Below are 15,470 nucleotides of genomic sequence, written 5' to 3' on the forward strand. Positions count from 1 at the left end.
TTCATTAGGTGTGGCTATCTCATAAGAATAAGATGATGAATGCAGGAAGACAGGAGGGGAAGAAAGAACACTGCTTTACTTAGATCCTGACCCTCTTCAGTAGCAAGCCGCAAGTATTCACTTTATTTATAGAAGCAGCACTAAGGGAAATTAAAAGAGAGGATCACACTAAAAAAAAAAAAAAAATTGGCTTTTGAGAGATGCGAATGTTTACTTAATGTCCTCTGTGTTGTAATGTTCTCTGATAGAACCCCTTAGTAAATGTCTGTTGAATTAGGCTAACACTAGTTGAAAATCTTCAACATACGAGAGAGAAAAATCCCTTAGGACAAAATATTAAAAGTCAAACAAGCATACAAACAAATGAAAGTCTAAGATCGCCGGAGCTTGATTTCAGCAGGCAAGAGTGTGGCCCTACCTCACGCCCCATCTGGACTGGCTGCGCCGGCCGAGGCCCGACTCCGACCAGTGTCCTGTCCTTACCCACAGCCCAGGGACTGGGAGGAGACAGAGGTGACAACGGCTGGTGCTTCTGTTCAACCTTGAAATCCTCGCCCCAGGAGACCGCCCGGCACTTGGGCGGGGCGGGGGGGCGGGGTGCCAATCTGAAAACCAGAGACGAGGTGGAAAGCCTCTGGGACCAGGAAGGGACAGGCGGGAATCGATGTGGCAGTGGCACCTGGTACCCATTACTAATTAATAACCGGACTCTCACATTTATAAAGCGCTTTACTGATACTAACATTAAATCACTTCTGTAAGGCACTCCGCTGGTGGTAGCCAGAAATAACAACCCTATGCCTACACTCTCTCTTCTAAACTTCTCCACGTCCGCTAAGTGCGTCTTGTCATCAGCATTTTGACAGGGAAACTGTGGCTCGGAGGTATAAAGTACATCGGTCACAAGACAGATCCCTGCTTCGCGCCAAGCGGCGGTCGAAACCCGGGCGAGCCGCCGTGCAGCCTTGCCGGCCCAGGTAGCTGCACACCCACAAGGGGGCGGGCTCCCCGTCCTCTCCCGCCCCGCACCCGCGCAGTCCACACACCGCTCCACCTCCCCGGGAGCCAGCTTTGGTGCCCGCAGCCCAGGCGCCCCGCGGTCGCCCCAGCCTCGCCCCGCGCCCCCGCGCAGCCCGTCTGCCGTCCGTCCGGAGCCCTCCCGGCCGCCGCGCTGCACGCCTGGAGCGCACCCACTGTCCTCGCGGGGACAGGGGGCCCCGCCACCGTCATGCTGCCCGCCATCTACACGGCCCTGGCGGGGCTGCTGCTCCTGCCGCTGCTGGTGAACCTCTGCTGCCCCTACTTGTTCCAGGACATGCGTTACTTCCTGCGGCTGGCCCGCGTGGCCCGGCAGGTGCGCAGCTACCGGCAGAGGCGGCCGGTGCGCACCATCCTGCACCTCTTTCTGCAGAAAGCGCGCAAGAGCCCGCACAAGCCCTTCCTGCTTTTCCGCGACGAGACGCTCACCTACTCGCAGGTGGACCGGCGCAGCAACCAGGTGGCGCGGGCGCTGCGGGCCCACCTCGGCCTGCGCCAGGGAGACTGCGTGGCGATCTTCATGGGCAACGAGCCAGCCTACGTGTGGCTGTGGCTGGGGCTGGTCAAACTGGGCTGTGCCATGGCGTGCCTCAACTACAACATCCGCGCGAAGTCCCTGTTGCACTGCTTCCAGTGCTGCGGCGCGAAGGTGCTTCTGGCCTCGTCAGGTGAGCCCCGCGGAGCGCCCGCCCTGGCTGCGGGCTCCTCGGCACCGTGACACACTCGCCCCTGCATGCCCTAGAGGGTTGCAAAGGGAAGTCCAGATCCGAACTGGAAGGGTAGAGGAACGCCAGTGATCGTTAGGACAACCTGTTGTGGAAGCCGAGCCAGGCACTGCGTTAGGCACGAAGTGTTGCCTTTAATCCTAACAACAGGTAGGGTTTACTACCCGGCTTTGTAGATGAGACCACTGAGACCAGAGGGGTGACGCCTTATGCCCCAGGTCACAGAGCTGGGAGGAGAGGGGTTCACCAGAGCTATCTACCTCCAGAGTCCAAGCTCTGAACCTATACTGACAATATTTGCGTTAAGATGCAGAGAGCCTTTCAGTGTGAACTCTAGAGGATCCAGAATGTTCTTATCTCTGCTGTTTGATTGGCGATGTGAGCATGAGAAAGTCACTTTCCCTCCCTGTCCCTTGGTTTCCTCCTCTAATAGAGGGTCTTCGTGGTTGCTTCCAGCTCTCAAATGCTGTTAGCCTTTCTAGATTCTCACTGCAGAGAGAAGGTTACTCCACCTGCTCCCCAAGAAGAAGATTTTAGGGATCTGCTGCTGTGCCCTTGTCAGCCCCCATTACATCTGTAGCCCAAGTGACCTTTGGTTCTGGAGTTACCTCTTGCCACGCTTCAACAAACCTGAAATGGTAACTTCATGCTCCAGGGGTGACAGGGCCAGGAAGAAACCAAGAACCTGTTTCCCACAGGACTGTTGGTTTTCCTTCCTAGAGCGGGAATAAGGACTAGGAGTTGCTTCTCACTCTGTCAGTAAAGGGAGGCCCAACCAGATGTGAGCTGAAAGACGAAGAAATAGGGAGCCAGGAGGCCTCACCTTTCTGAATGCCTTTCTGTGCCAACCCCTATGCTGAGTGCTTTTATTACCCTGAGAGATAGCATGTCATTATCCCCTGTTAGACAATTGAGAAAACTAAGCTTAAAATTCTAGCCCAGGTCCATCCAACTTCAAAGCCCATGAATTCCCCCATATCATGCTACCTTCTTCTACATGGATGTAGTGCTAGAGCTCGAATGGATTAAGCATCCTCTGCTCTTCCCCTACATTTCACAACTAAGGAAACTGATGCAAGCTAAGCATCTTGCCTAGTGTTGCAGAAAGATGTCTGTTAGCTTGCGGGAAACCAAGAAAGTTACCCACCTGTTTCATGTGGCATAAAATAATACAAAAAATGAAGACTTTGTATAAATGTTTAAAAACAGGGGTTCAACTTAAAGACAGCCAAGTTGTGTAAAGGGGATGGTCCCTTCAAGAAAATTCCCAACAATTTCTAGTTGCCTGAGAAAAGAGACAACTTAACCTCTTAGTAACTGGAAGACTCTTAAACCTATTAGTTTACCTTTTGGTTCCAAAGAAAGTTATCATCACAGTGATCTTTTTACCCCTCTAGGGGGGTACTTAAATACTGTTTACTTGCATAGCACCTCAGGCTCCCTGTGAGGGAGGTCAGGAACTGCAGAGATTGGTTCTGTAATCAAGTCAGAAACACAGCCAGATATCTCCTTCCCCACTCAGGCAACAGTCCCCTGCCATTAAGCATTACATTTAGGTCAGTGTATGTGGAGAGTATGTGAAGTTTGGGCACTCACATCCAATTTGAACCAGACTTTCCAGTGCACCTAACAGCACTCTGGCAGTAAACTGACCTTTGAGAAAGGCCACACATTTGGAAAACATTCCACTTTTCCAAATCACTAAGAAACCATTGTATGCCATGCAGAATTACACTCTGAACTGCAAAGGAGATAACAGGGAGTCCAAAGCTGGCTGCTTAGTAGAGGTACCCATTTGTAAATGTGTTGAATGGACTGCTTCTAAAAAGAATTATTTTCTTTAAGATTTATTTATTTATTTGAGAGAGGGAGAGGGAGGAAGTGGGAGGAGGGGCACAGGGAGAGAATCTTCAAGCAGACTCCCCGCTGAACACAGAGCCCAACGTGGGGCTTGATCTCACGACCCTGAGATCAGGACCTGAGTCAAAACCAAGAATCAGACGCCCAACCAACTGAGCCACCCAGGCACCCCTAGAATTCTTTAAAGTTGGAAGGAATCTGAGAGAAATTCTAATCCTATAATCCTCCAACTTTAATGAGTGTGTTATCCTTCAAAAAAAAAAAAGCGTAGAAAAGAAACTTTAATGTGCACAAGAATCACCTGGGAAGCTTATTTTAAAAAACAGATTCCTGACCCCATTCCCCAAAAGCACTGAATCAGTAGGACTGTGGCGGGACGCAGTAATGTGAATTTTTATAGCAAGTCCCATCCCACGCCCAGATGAATTGGTCTGAGGACAAGGCTTTGAGAAACAGTCTAATTTCTGCTTGTTTTATATCGTTGAACAAAGGCCCTGAATATCAATTGCCCAGAGTCATATAGCTGGTTAGCAATAGAGAGCTGGGGACAAAACCCACATGTTTGGTTTTGTTTCACTTCCAAGGCACTTATTCTACTACACCACCTGAACATAGTACATAAAAGTGTGACGTCTTAGGGGCGCCTGGGTGGCTCAGTGGTTAAGTGTCTGCCTTCAGCTCAGGTCATGATCCCAGGGTCCTGGGATCAAGCCCCGCATCGGGCTCCCTGCTCGGCGGGAAGCCTGCTTCTCCCTCTCCCACTCCCCCTGCTTGTGCGCGCTCTCTTGCTCTGTCTCTCTCTGTCAAATAAATAAATAAATAAATAAATCTTAACAAAAAAAAAAAGTGAGACGTCTTTAGAAATATTAGAGTGGCTACAATTCAACAGGGTTTGATTCTGTACTTTGAACTTCAGCCTTACGGCTTGTGGACTAGTAAGAGCTCTTGAATTCCAACTAGCTGTCAGATTCTGGAGTCTATGCAAAAGACCAGCACAGTGGCATTTATCATGAAGATTGATCCAGTTGCCATGAATTTTGGTGAATCTTCATAAAGCTTAACAGGGCTCCACCCTGTCAGGAATTTCAGTACCCAATTATTGCTTCAGAATTTACTCTACAGAAGCACCCATCACTCAGAGAACATGATGTTCTCTCTATGGTACATTTCAGGGTCCTTCTCCATAGAAGGGTATGATGTAAATAATTACATGAAAAAATTGCCTTCAACTATTTGATCCCGTATCAATTTCGTCATTGAATTTCGTCAACCAGCTCTTTGGGTTGGTAGTTTTTCAAGTAACTTCCCAAACATAGAATATGGGTAAGATAAGAAAACATGCAGGAGGACCCCCAAAATAGTAAATTTGCTTTGTTGCCATTTATGCTCGCATTCAGATCATTGCTAAACTAGCTCTTCTACTGGAAGGCTATCCTAGGTCTCCTTCATCAGCTCACTGGCCAGGTATACACTGTATGGGTCAGCATAACCATGCAAGGCTCCCATAGGTACTACTCTTTCACAGGCTTTAATAACAGTTAAAGATACTCTCTATTGCAAGACTGAGATCCAGAGAAATTATAAAATATTCCAGATTATTTTTGACCTGGTTTTGCAAGGTTGCAAAAAATAAAATTGGACCTCCTTTGAACAATGGGATGAAGGAAATGCTTTCAATAACTTTCAAAAGTATTGCATCATTGCAATAATGGAGCATTTCATTATAAAACTAGTGTCAGGACCAAGGAGAACTCTTGTCATACAAACTTGAGGTCAGGTTGAGAATAACAGATGGACCAACAACTTAATTTGACATCAAGAAACATTTAGAGAGTCCTCACAAGGTACAAGCTAGTTGCCATGATAGGACAGGGAGAAAAGAAGATGAATTAGTTCAAGGATCTAACAGCCCGGTAAAAGAACTAAGCCACATACACAAATGACTGTGACATCCAGGAGGATATAAAAAGTATGATAAGTCTGCTGAGAGAGGTACAAAGTGCTGGGGTGGGGGGTGGTGAGCAGAGGGTGAATGCTTCTGGGGGCATTAACCACTGAGCTTGGCAAGTGTAGTTGGGGAGAGAGCATTCCAGGCAAGAGGAGCCCAGGGGCGGTTTTCATCAGGTTCATAACACAGATGCTTCATTAGAGTTTTACTATGTGAGGGCAACAGCAGGCTGGACTTAAATAATGGTAATTTTTAAAAGCTATTTACTGAAGGTACTCTACTGTAGAGAAAATAAGGACTCAGAGAATTCAAAGAATGGCCAACAGCAGTGGCCTCACTTCCATGGAGGGAGATGAATTTCCAGTGCCAACTTTAGTCAAGGGTCAAGACATAGAGATACTCTTATCTTCACTCCTCTCCTCTCTCTGGGCTGTGCAAGGAATAACTTAGATCAGTTGTCTCAGTGCACTTTGTCTCAAAGGCTGGAATTCTCTCATATATCTTTGAAGAAGTGCTAGTAATATCTAGCACATAGTAGTCACTCAACAAATGTTTGTCAAATTAATGAGTTCCATTATTCTGGTTGGTTGTGACAGGTTTTCATCTCTGAAGCATGAGAACCATTGGGTGAGGCATGAGGGCATGAAAAATGATGGAAAAAAGTTAAATATATTTGACTATTTGAGAAAATCCATTTAGATCCAATCTCCCCCAAGCCCAGCCTCATCCTACCAGACTTGTTTACGTCCCAGTTTACCTCTGGCAGTAGGCTGTAGGAGAGAGGTGTTCTCCTGGGGTCTCATTGCCAGAGAGGAAGCTGGTCATGAGTATAGGATGGGCTGAGACCGTCGTCACTAGGGTCTCTACATAGGCTGGTGGAGGACAAAAGCCTAGGCATCAAATGAGTAATGTACTTAGGGTCTGGGATCCCAAGAAGCCCAAGGTCTGAACAGAGAGCTAGCTTAAAGAGGCTCTCTAAAATTTTTCTTCTTAGCCTGCTCATAACTAAAGGTTGCAAGGGGGGTTGTACATCTCCATTCAAAATAAACTAGCACTTTGCTAGTATATTTGGGAACACTTACAGTTCTTTTTCTTTAGAAACAAGGAGGGAGGGAAGAGGTGAAAACAAACACCGCTTTAAATCAGGTGTTAATGTTATTGAAACTGAAGAAGGATAGGGTTCAGATTATTCTGCACGTTGAGCGTAAGTGGCCAGTATTTGAAAAGGACCTTCCCACAGCCTCTGACCGAAAATAGGGAAGTAGATAGCTGGTAGATAGGTAACAGGTTGCTTATGGATATCAAATGATAACAATTATGTAAGGGGCGCCTGGGTGGCTCAGTTGGTTAAGCAACTGCCTTCGGCTCAGGTCATGATCCTGGAGTCCCTGGATCGAGTCCCACATCAGGCTCCCCGCTCGGCAGGGAGTCTGCTTCTCCCTCTGACCCTCCTCCCTCTCATGCTCTCTGTCTCTCATTCTCTCTCTCTCAAATAAATAAATAAAATTTAAAAAAAAAGAACAATTATGTAAGTCCTGATATGACCTGGTAGCCTCATGACAAAGAATTAACCTTGATTCCAGGGCTATTTAGAAAGCAAGGGTTCCCATAAGTAAGAACTTTAAGAGAAATGAAAAATAGTATTAAGAAGCTATATAAGTGCATAAAGGTAAGATGAGTATGTATTTCCCTGTTAAAGATTTACTTATTCCAGGTGGGACTTAACCTTGATTAAACATCTTTCTGACCTCAGGGTGATTTGTTCTGTGTGGGAAGGGAGAGGCGTGAATGCATGCCTCTATCTGCAGGGTGTCCTAACACATATCATGTTGATGTACAGACCAGACAGTAGGTTATTAAATGCTATACTTCCAAACTGCCAATGTTAAAAATGCAAAATCACAGTTACAAATGGCATTTGAAAAACTGCTTTCAGACTGTCTCCAAAGACTGTTAAGAACCAGTTTTTTTTTTAGTTGCCTTTCGAGTTGAGTGAAGAAAAGCCTTCAATCCTGACTTGTCCACCTACCAAGCATTTCACAATCATCCTGAGATTTTGATCAAAACACATTTCCTTTCACTGCCTCCTTTTCAGATCCAGCTTTATTGATAAATATTTCTGGGGTGTTTTATTTAACTCAGTCAGATACCCATTCAGTGAGACAATCCAGTAGCAGAACAAGCTGCTAGATTGAATGCCTTTCCTATCAGAAAGCTGCAGGGTTAGCCAGAAGCATCTTGCCACCTTGGTGATGGAGATTGGTTCAGCTCACCACCTGCACTGTCTCCCTGCTTTCTAGGAATGGACCCATGTGTTCATAAATTTCTCTTCTTCTCTTATTCAAGAAAGGAAAGGAAAGGAGAGGAGAGGACAGGAGAGGACAGGAGAGGAGAGGGGAGGGGAGGGGAGGGGAGGGGAGGAAGAAAAAGAGAGAGAGAAACTTCATATGCTACGTTGATTTCTTTTTTCTTTTTTTTTTTTTTACAAGACAGATTTTAAGGGAAGGAAAATGTAATCTCAATATTCCCTCACTCAAGTATGAACTGGTTTCTCTGAGGTTCTATTTCAGTCCTCAACTTAAACGTAAACTAATGAGGAACCAACAGATCTACTCTACACCATTCAGGCCACTTTCTGTGAATACTGTTTTTCATACCCAAGCTTAAATAAAGCTCAAGGTTATGCTTTTCAAAGAAGATGAACAAGAGATTGTCAATATTACCCTCCAAAGGTAGATCCACATGCTTCATTTAACAAGAACTGAGCAGGTCAAGGAGACAGCATCTTCTAAAAAGTAAGGCACTCTTTCAATAATTGAACCTGAATGGCTAGTATAAGGATGCAGCAGGAATCCCATAAACCCAATATATTTCTGTTTATTTTGTATGTATCCTTCCAAACATAGGCTCACTGAGCCTCTGTCTTCATTTGTAGAAACAGGATGACTGTATCTGTATCATAGGGTTCTTGTGAAAATTATGTGATGTGATATATGTAAAGCTACTATACAAATTGTTCTATACAAATGGAAACATTAAGGCTTTATTATCAGTAAGGATGCAAGGTGTAGTGAATGCTGTGATGGACTATCCACATGCCCCCTTCAGGACTGAGATGCTCATTCCTCAGCTGCTGGGAGCATTGGCAGTTGAAACTCTTAGCCAAGACCCTCTCCAGGACTCACCCTTGCTTACAGAGAGCCACTGTGCCCAAGGTCAAGCGCTACCACCCCCAGCCTGCATCCAATGACTGGTTCATGGGCAGGGGTGAAGGTTCAGCCCACTTCCCTTAGTTTGGGACAATCCTGAAGGGCCATCCCAGGCCCAGAGTCCCCATAGGATCAGAGAATCAGTTGAGTGATGTCACTGTGTGGCTACATCACTGTTCAACCTTGCCCTCTATCTAGTCTGCTTCTCTTGCAACCTGACAGATGTCATTACCAAGTGCACTCCTGCATGTAAATCTCAGAACACAGAGCTCCCAGGAGCTCAACCTCTGCCGAATAGAGCTTACGTGTCCTGGTTGATTGCCACTTTTAAGTAAGCAGACTTTACAGTAAGAATTAACACACACACACTAGACAAAATTTGTGAAGGAGAAAACATGTAGGTCCAGTTGTATTTATAAAGGGCTTAAGGAAAGACACTAAATATCAAATAGATGGTTAATAGAAATCCAGAATTTCCTTTCAAATTTCAGTTTTTATATCAGCATCTCTAGTTTAAAGGAAGAAAGCCTGCTACCATCAGACATATGAGGTGTGTCCTGATATGGTTGGTGAGTCCCTGGAACCTCAAGTCAATGCCCAAATGCAAATTCTACACCAGCAGCCCAGAGGACATGTAAGGAAATTGTGTTGGGCAGGGCCAATGGCCTCCCCTTCAGATGAGATGACTTCTACAAAGGTATCACAAACAAAATGCCTACGGAGAGCTAGGTAGGAACATGAATGCAGTAGAAGACACATAATGCCAAATTGCTTGAACTACGATCCAGCATGACACCTGCTTAATTACATTTTCTTTTACCTTTTTTTAAAAAAAATGGAATGTAAATTTCATGCTGAAAAATGTATCATGGCCTTGCCTGCAATCCATTTGCCCTGACTTACACCAGGGACTTGGTCCCTACCTACATTCTAGCTTCTTCTCCCAACCTTCTTTCCCCCAGTCAACTTTAGCCTCTTTTAGTTACTTTGACACCATGCTGTTTGCCTCTGGGCCTTTGCATAAGCTGTTCCCTCTGCTAGAAACAGGTTCAGTCAATCTCAGTTGGTCTTCAACTTGCCAACTCCTGTTCATCTTTCAGGTCTCCACTCAGATGATACTGCCTCTAGGTTGTATCTGTGCCCCTCCCAAAATACCATATCCCCTGTTGTGACACCTAGGATACCTTACTTTAATGGATGATATCTTCGTTTCCTCCCCCATTAGGCTCTATAGAAACAGGGACAGTATCTCTTTTGGTCACCGTTATATCCACTGCTTAGAACCATGCCTGGCCCATAGGGAGCACTGTTTAAATAGATGTTGGATAAGTGTTGGGAAAGAGGGAGGCTGAGAGGAAAGACTAATCAAGGTAACTTACACCACAGTATTTAAGTGTGTAGCTTCAGGGGAGGGAGAGAGGGAGGTGATTTCTTAATTCTTGAGCCTTCATCTCAACGTTTTCACTAATAAAGGAGAAAAAGAACAAGCAAGTTGCACTGTGTACTAATACTCTGACAGAAGTATATGCAGGCCCCTGTGGGAGCACCCCACTTTGCAGGGGGAAGGAAGGAAACAGAGAGAAATGTCGCCAAGGCTGAGTCTTGAAAGATAAGCTGGAGTTTTCCAGGTGACCAGGGTGAAGGACGGCACTCAAAGCAGATGAAACCATCTGGACAAAGGTCATGAGATGTGAGAGTATGGGTACATTCAGTTCACATAGATCAGTGTGGTTAGAGGAAAGGGGATAAGAGATGGTACTAGGAGATGACATCAGAAAAGTCCCCAGGGGTTAAAGTGTGAATGAGCTCAGGACCTCACATGCTGCATAAGGAGAGTAGACTACCACAAGGGATTAGCAGCCATTGAAAGATTTTAAGCAGGGCAGTAACAAGAAACCATAGTATAGCTGCTAAGTTGGAAGCAGGGAGACGTTAGAGGCAAGGAGATTGGTCTGGAGGCTACTGGGAAGATCAAGGTAGGAAATAATGAGGACCTGAAGCAAGGCAGTGGCAAGGGATGGGGTGTTACCATTCCAGTTTTTATAACAGGAGTATTTTTTGGTGAATATTTTGAAGTGCTCACGGACTAGAGAGCAATCTGATCTGGTGAAGGTGGAAAACAATTGAAGCAAATAGAATCTTAAAGGTTGATAGCCAAAAGAAACTCAAGGAGAAAACTCTTCATGAGTCGAGGCACCTGGGTGGCTCAGATGGTTAAGCGTCTGCCTTCGGCTCAGGTCATGATCCCAGGGTCCTGGGATTGAGCCCCTCATCGGGCTCCCTGCTGGGCGGGAAGCCTGCTTCTCCCTCCTCCTACTTCTCCCCCTGCGTGTGCTCTTTCACTCTCTCTGTCAAATAAATAAATAGAATCTTTAAAAAAAAAAAAGAAAAGAAAAGAAAACTCTTCACGAATGGAAATATGATTATAGTGTGTTACTCTGCTCTGCAGTGAATAATATTTACATAGTCTTAATCTTGTTGATCCTGATTATTGGTGCTCACTTCTAGAGCCAACCCGTAAACAAAGCTGGGAGGATGGAATTACAGTCTCAGAAAAGATGTAAATACTATGAACCTAGACAACATAAAGTGGGGATAGTGACTTTTGGGAGTAGATAGGGAAAGAACAAGGGTGGGGATCAAAATTGATAGGTCAGGAGGTAGCAGGAAAAGCACATTATTTGGTGATAGAGAGGCGACTGTTAGAAGAAACAGATTTCAAAAACTTGAAAGTGATCGCCTCCAGGCAGCAGGTTTAGTTGTGAAGAGGGAAGGGGAGCAGAACTGTTGATTTTCATTATAAACTCTTTTGTATTATTTGATTTCTTTTTCTCAGGTGCATGAGTCCTCTGGTTAAAATGTTTTAAAAATTTTTTTAAATGCATCTGTCCAGATGATATTTCTGTTTTGGTGGAGACATCATACACAAAATCTGAAAAACAAAGCCTATAAGATGAATTAGGGATAGCCTCCCCAAGGTAATTCCCTGGGGTATTGGATCACTTTCCTATTAAGAATAAGTATATTCAGTTCAGTTATCACAAGTTTAAGACAAGTAAGCTTAAAGGCCATCTCATCCTGTGATTGAAGGGCACAGAAATCAAGCAGCAAACATGAAATGTGGTTTGCATATTAAATCAGTGCCTTTTAAATTTTTTGACTTTGGAGATGCCTGAGTGGCTCAGTCGGTTAAGCTCCTGCCTTCGGCTCAGGTCATGATCCCAGGGTCCTGGGATCGAGTCCTGCATCAGGTTCCGTGCTCAGCAGGGAGCCTGCTTCTGCAGCTCCCCCTGCTTATGCTCTCTTTCTCTCTCTCTCTCTCTCTCTCTGGCAAATAAATAAATAAATAAATTTTTTTAATTTTTTGATGTTGGTCTACAGTACAAAAATATATTCGTGACTCAGTACCCACACACCCACATAACTGACACAAAACTTTTAAAAAAAATAATACTTACCTCTTACTATGTGTGATATACTCTGAAAACTTATATTTCATTCTACTTTAATTTTTTAAAATGTTGGTCACTTCAAATGATTTTAACAACCCACTACTGTATTGTGACCTACAGTTGGAAAAACATGCTAATCAGTCCTGTTTTTTCTCAGAGCAGAAAATGTGCTTACAAAATTTGGAGCTTCCGGGGTGCCTGGGTGGCTCAGTCGGTTAAGCGACTGCCTTCAGCTCAGGTCATGATCCTGGAGTCCCAGGATCGAGTCCCGCATCGGGCTTCCTGCTCGGCAGGGAGTCTGCTTCTCCCTCTGACCCTCCCCCCTCTCATGTGCTCTCTCTCACTCTCTCAAATAAATAAATAAAATCTTAAAAAAAAAAAAAAAGAGGGGCACCTGGGTGGCTCAGTTGGTTGAGCGACTGCCTTCGGCTCAGGTCATGATCCTGGAGTCCCGGGATCGAGTCCCGCATCGGGCTCCCTGCTCGGCAGGGAGTCTGCTTCTCCCTCTGACCCTCCACCCTCTCATGCCTCTGTCTCTCATTCTCTCTGTCTCAAATAAATAAATAAAATCTTTTAAAAAAAAAAATTTGGAGTTTCCTTCTCAGATGAGCTGAACTGTCCTAGGGGAACTATTTGTTCCTGTTGTGTTAAAATACATATACGTACGTGTATATATAAAGTTGCCTTCTATCATCATTGTTAGTTAGCATGGCTACCTTGCTTTTGTTTCTTGGCTCCTACCTTAAAATTTTCTTTTTTTATTTTTCATCACTGGGACACATATATTGGGAATAACCAAATTCATTTCTGGAGTATTTTGAGATGTATACCAGACCTGCATATAAGTAACGCACTTACATATCTTGGTTTTTATCCACGTGTCCATTTGTTTGTACAGATTTCAACCAACCTTTTGTTGCTAGGAAACCATTAACACCCAGCCTTCCCTCAAATCTTGGAATCTTGTGATATTTTCAAATCTAGAAAATTCCATGTTTAAAATTGTGTAACTGTAAGCATGTCTACGCATTTCAGCAAAATTTATACTGAAAACAAAATTAATATAAAGTCTACTGTACTAATAGAACTTTACTGGACTAATTTAATTCATTTGGATTTTCTTTCCTTATTAAGAACTACAAGATGCTATTGAAGAGGTGCTGCCAAGCCTGAAAAAAGATAATGTGTCCATCTATTATGTGAGCAGAACTTCTAACACGGATGGGGTCGACTCTTTACTAGACAAAGTAGATGAAGTGTCAACAGAAGCTATTCCAGAGTCATGGAGGTCTGAAGTCACTTTTTCCACTCCTGCCTTATACATTTATACTTCTGGAACCACAGGTAAAAATAAAGAAAGGATTCTCAAAGAAATGGACTTACCCTGAAGTAGTTAAATGTTAGGTTAGGTTTTCAAATGTTCTTTTCCTTTGGCAAAACTTATCAGATAACTAATACTTTAGAGGATTTAGCTCTTTGCCTGTGGGAACTGGTCTTATTTCATAGAACATGATCCCATTTGGGTTTCTCCAAGCTACGCATATTTCCCCCTAGTTGGTATATAGAACAGAGAAAGAAGTTAACCAAGAAATACAAAAATAGTTATGATAATGGATGAAATTTGGCACTGAATAGGTTTTTGGAATTTTTTAAATGATTCTTGGATTTTGATTATCTTATATCCCAAGTCCATACATAATGTATAACCAATTAAAAGTGAGACACCAAAGAAGATGATAGGACAATAACGGAGTTATATTTACATTAATGTTTTGACTGCTATCTTCCCAAGCAACGCTGACTTGGAGCTGTTTGGTGCTGTGGGTATAGGATGGCTCTAGCCCAGGGCCTGAAATACTGTATTTCACCAAATCTAGGATACCTTCAACTGTAAGCTGCAGCATAATTTTATGAGCCACTAAGAAAAAACACTGCCAATTAATAGTGTTATTGGAACAGCTATATGGGACAGGCAATATTAAAGATAAAATTACTAGGCACGCTCCTATAAGCTTTATGGTCTTGTGTTCATACAATTCTCCCACCATCCATAAGATGGGTACCATTCTTATTCCCATTTTACAGATCTAGAAACTGATGCTTAGAGAGGTTAAGAACTTCTCAAGGTAACTTGTCAGGATTCACCTTGGTAGGCTGACTCCACAGCTCATACATCTGACCTCTCTGCCACAATATTGCCCAATTCTTCCACTTAACAGATATGTGGTGTCTGCCTACTCTAGGCCAGGGAAAACATTATCAAAATGTAATAATATGAGGCCTTAGGGATATATTTAAAAGTAGGGCAGGAAGCCAGCACCAGCATGCTGATCATTATTATTAGTATTGGAAAATTGAACATGTGAATCTTTTCTCTTTTGATTAAAATTTTAATTTAATTTAAGCAGGTAATGCATGCATGCATTCCCTTGTAAAACAATCAAACATTATAGATAAGGCTAAAGGTTCCTTTGAGCCTTTTATCTCAACACCAGCCTATAGACACTCCTTCCTTTACCTCGACAGATCCTCAGCACCCATCTGCTCTCCCAGTTCCTGGACCTGAGTTTAATCTCAATGTTGACTTCCTTTCATACAATTACTTTCATTGAGTATTTTCTTTAAGTAAATGAGGATGGGAGACTGGGAATGACATGTTAAATAATATGTCTATCCCCTTTCTATCTGTCAGAAGTTATATATTGCCATGCCAACAAAATGGTGGAATGACATAGTTAACCAAATGCTTCCCCTACATACAGACACTACCTTAATATATGGGACCTTTATCCTCATTTCATAATAGAATGGTAAAATTAAGTTGTAAACTTTGGGAAATTGAGAAAAAATCAGCCCTTGGTTAGTTACAGGGAGTCCTAGTCTTAATGCTACATGAGTATAGAACTTCACCATGAAGGGGCGTCTGGATGGCTCAGATGGTTAAGCGTCTGCCTTCAGCTCAGGTCAGGTCCAGGGATGGAGCCCCATGTCTCGCTCGCAGCTCAGTGGGGAGTCGGCTTTCTCCTTCTCCCTCTGCCTCTCCCCCTGCTTGAGTTCTCTGTCTCTCTCTCTCGAATAAATAAAATCTTAAAAAAAAAAAAGAACTTCACAATGTAGGTTTTGACAGTCAAATATAAAACCCACTTTAGGGGAAAAAAGAGACTGAACACTCCTTAATTTAATCCCACAGTTCAGAATTTATATTTAATTGGAAGATAATTGGGTGGATGTTTATTTT

The 15,470-nt window shown here is 43.7% G+C and overlaps 1 protein-coding gene across 2 annotated transcripts in view; it reads left to right on the forward strand.

Moving 5' to 3' along the window:
* The first annotated feature begins 1,116 nt into the window (after nucleotides 1-1,116).
* SLC27A2 (solute carrier family 27 member 2) overlaps nucleotides 1,117-15,470 on the forward strand; it is a 41,483-nt gene continuing 27,129 nt past the window's right edge. For both annotated transcript variants that reach the window (XM_034993912.1, XM_034993913.1), the window contains exons 1-2: nucleotides 1,117-1,706; nucleotides 13,367-13,576. In XM_034993912.1, the coding sequence (XP_034849803.1) occupies nucleotides 1,229-1,706; nucleotides 13,367-13,576 (688 nt within the window). In that variant the 5' untranslated portion in view covers nucleotides 1,117-1,228. The remainder of the gene's footprint in view (nucleotides 1,707-13,366; nucleotides 13,577-15,470) is intronic.

This window comes from Mirounga leonina, unplaced genomic scaffold (assembly GCF_011800145.1).
Source record: "Mirounga leonina isolate KUSES-001 unplaced genomic scaffold, KU_Mleo_1.0 Mir_91, whole genome shotgun sequence".
In the NCBI taxonomy this organism is placed as follows: Eukaryota; Metazoa; Chordata; class Mammalia; order Carnivora; family Phocidae; genus Mirounga; species Mirounga leonina.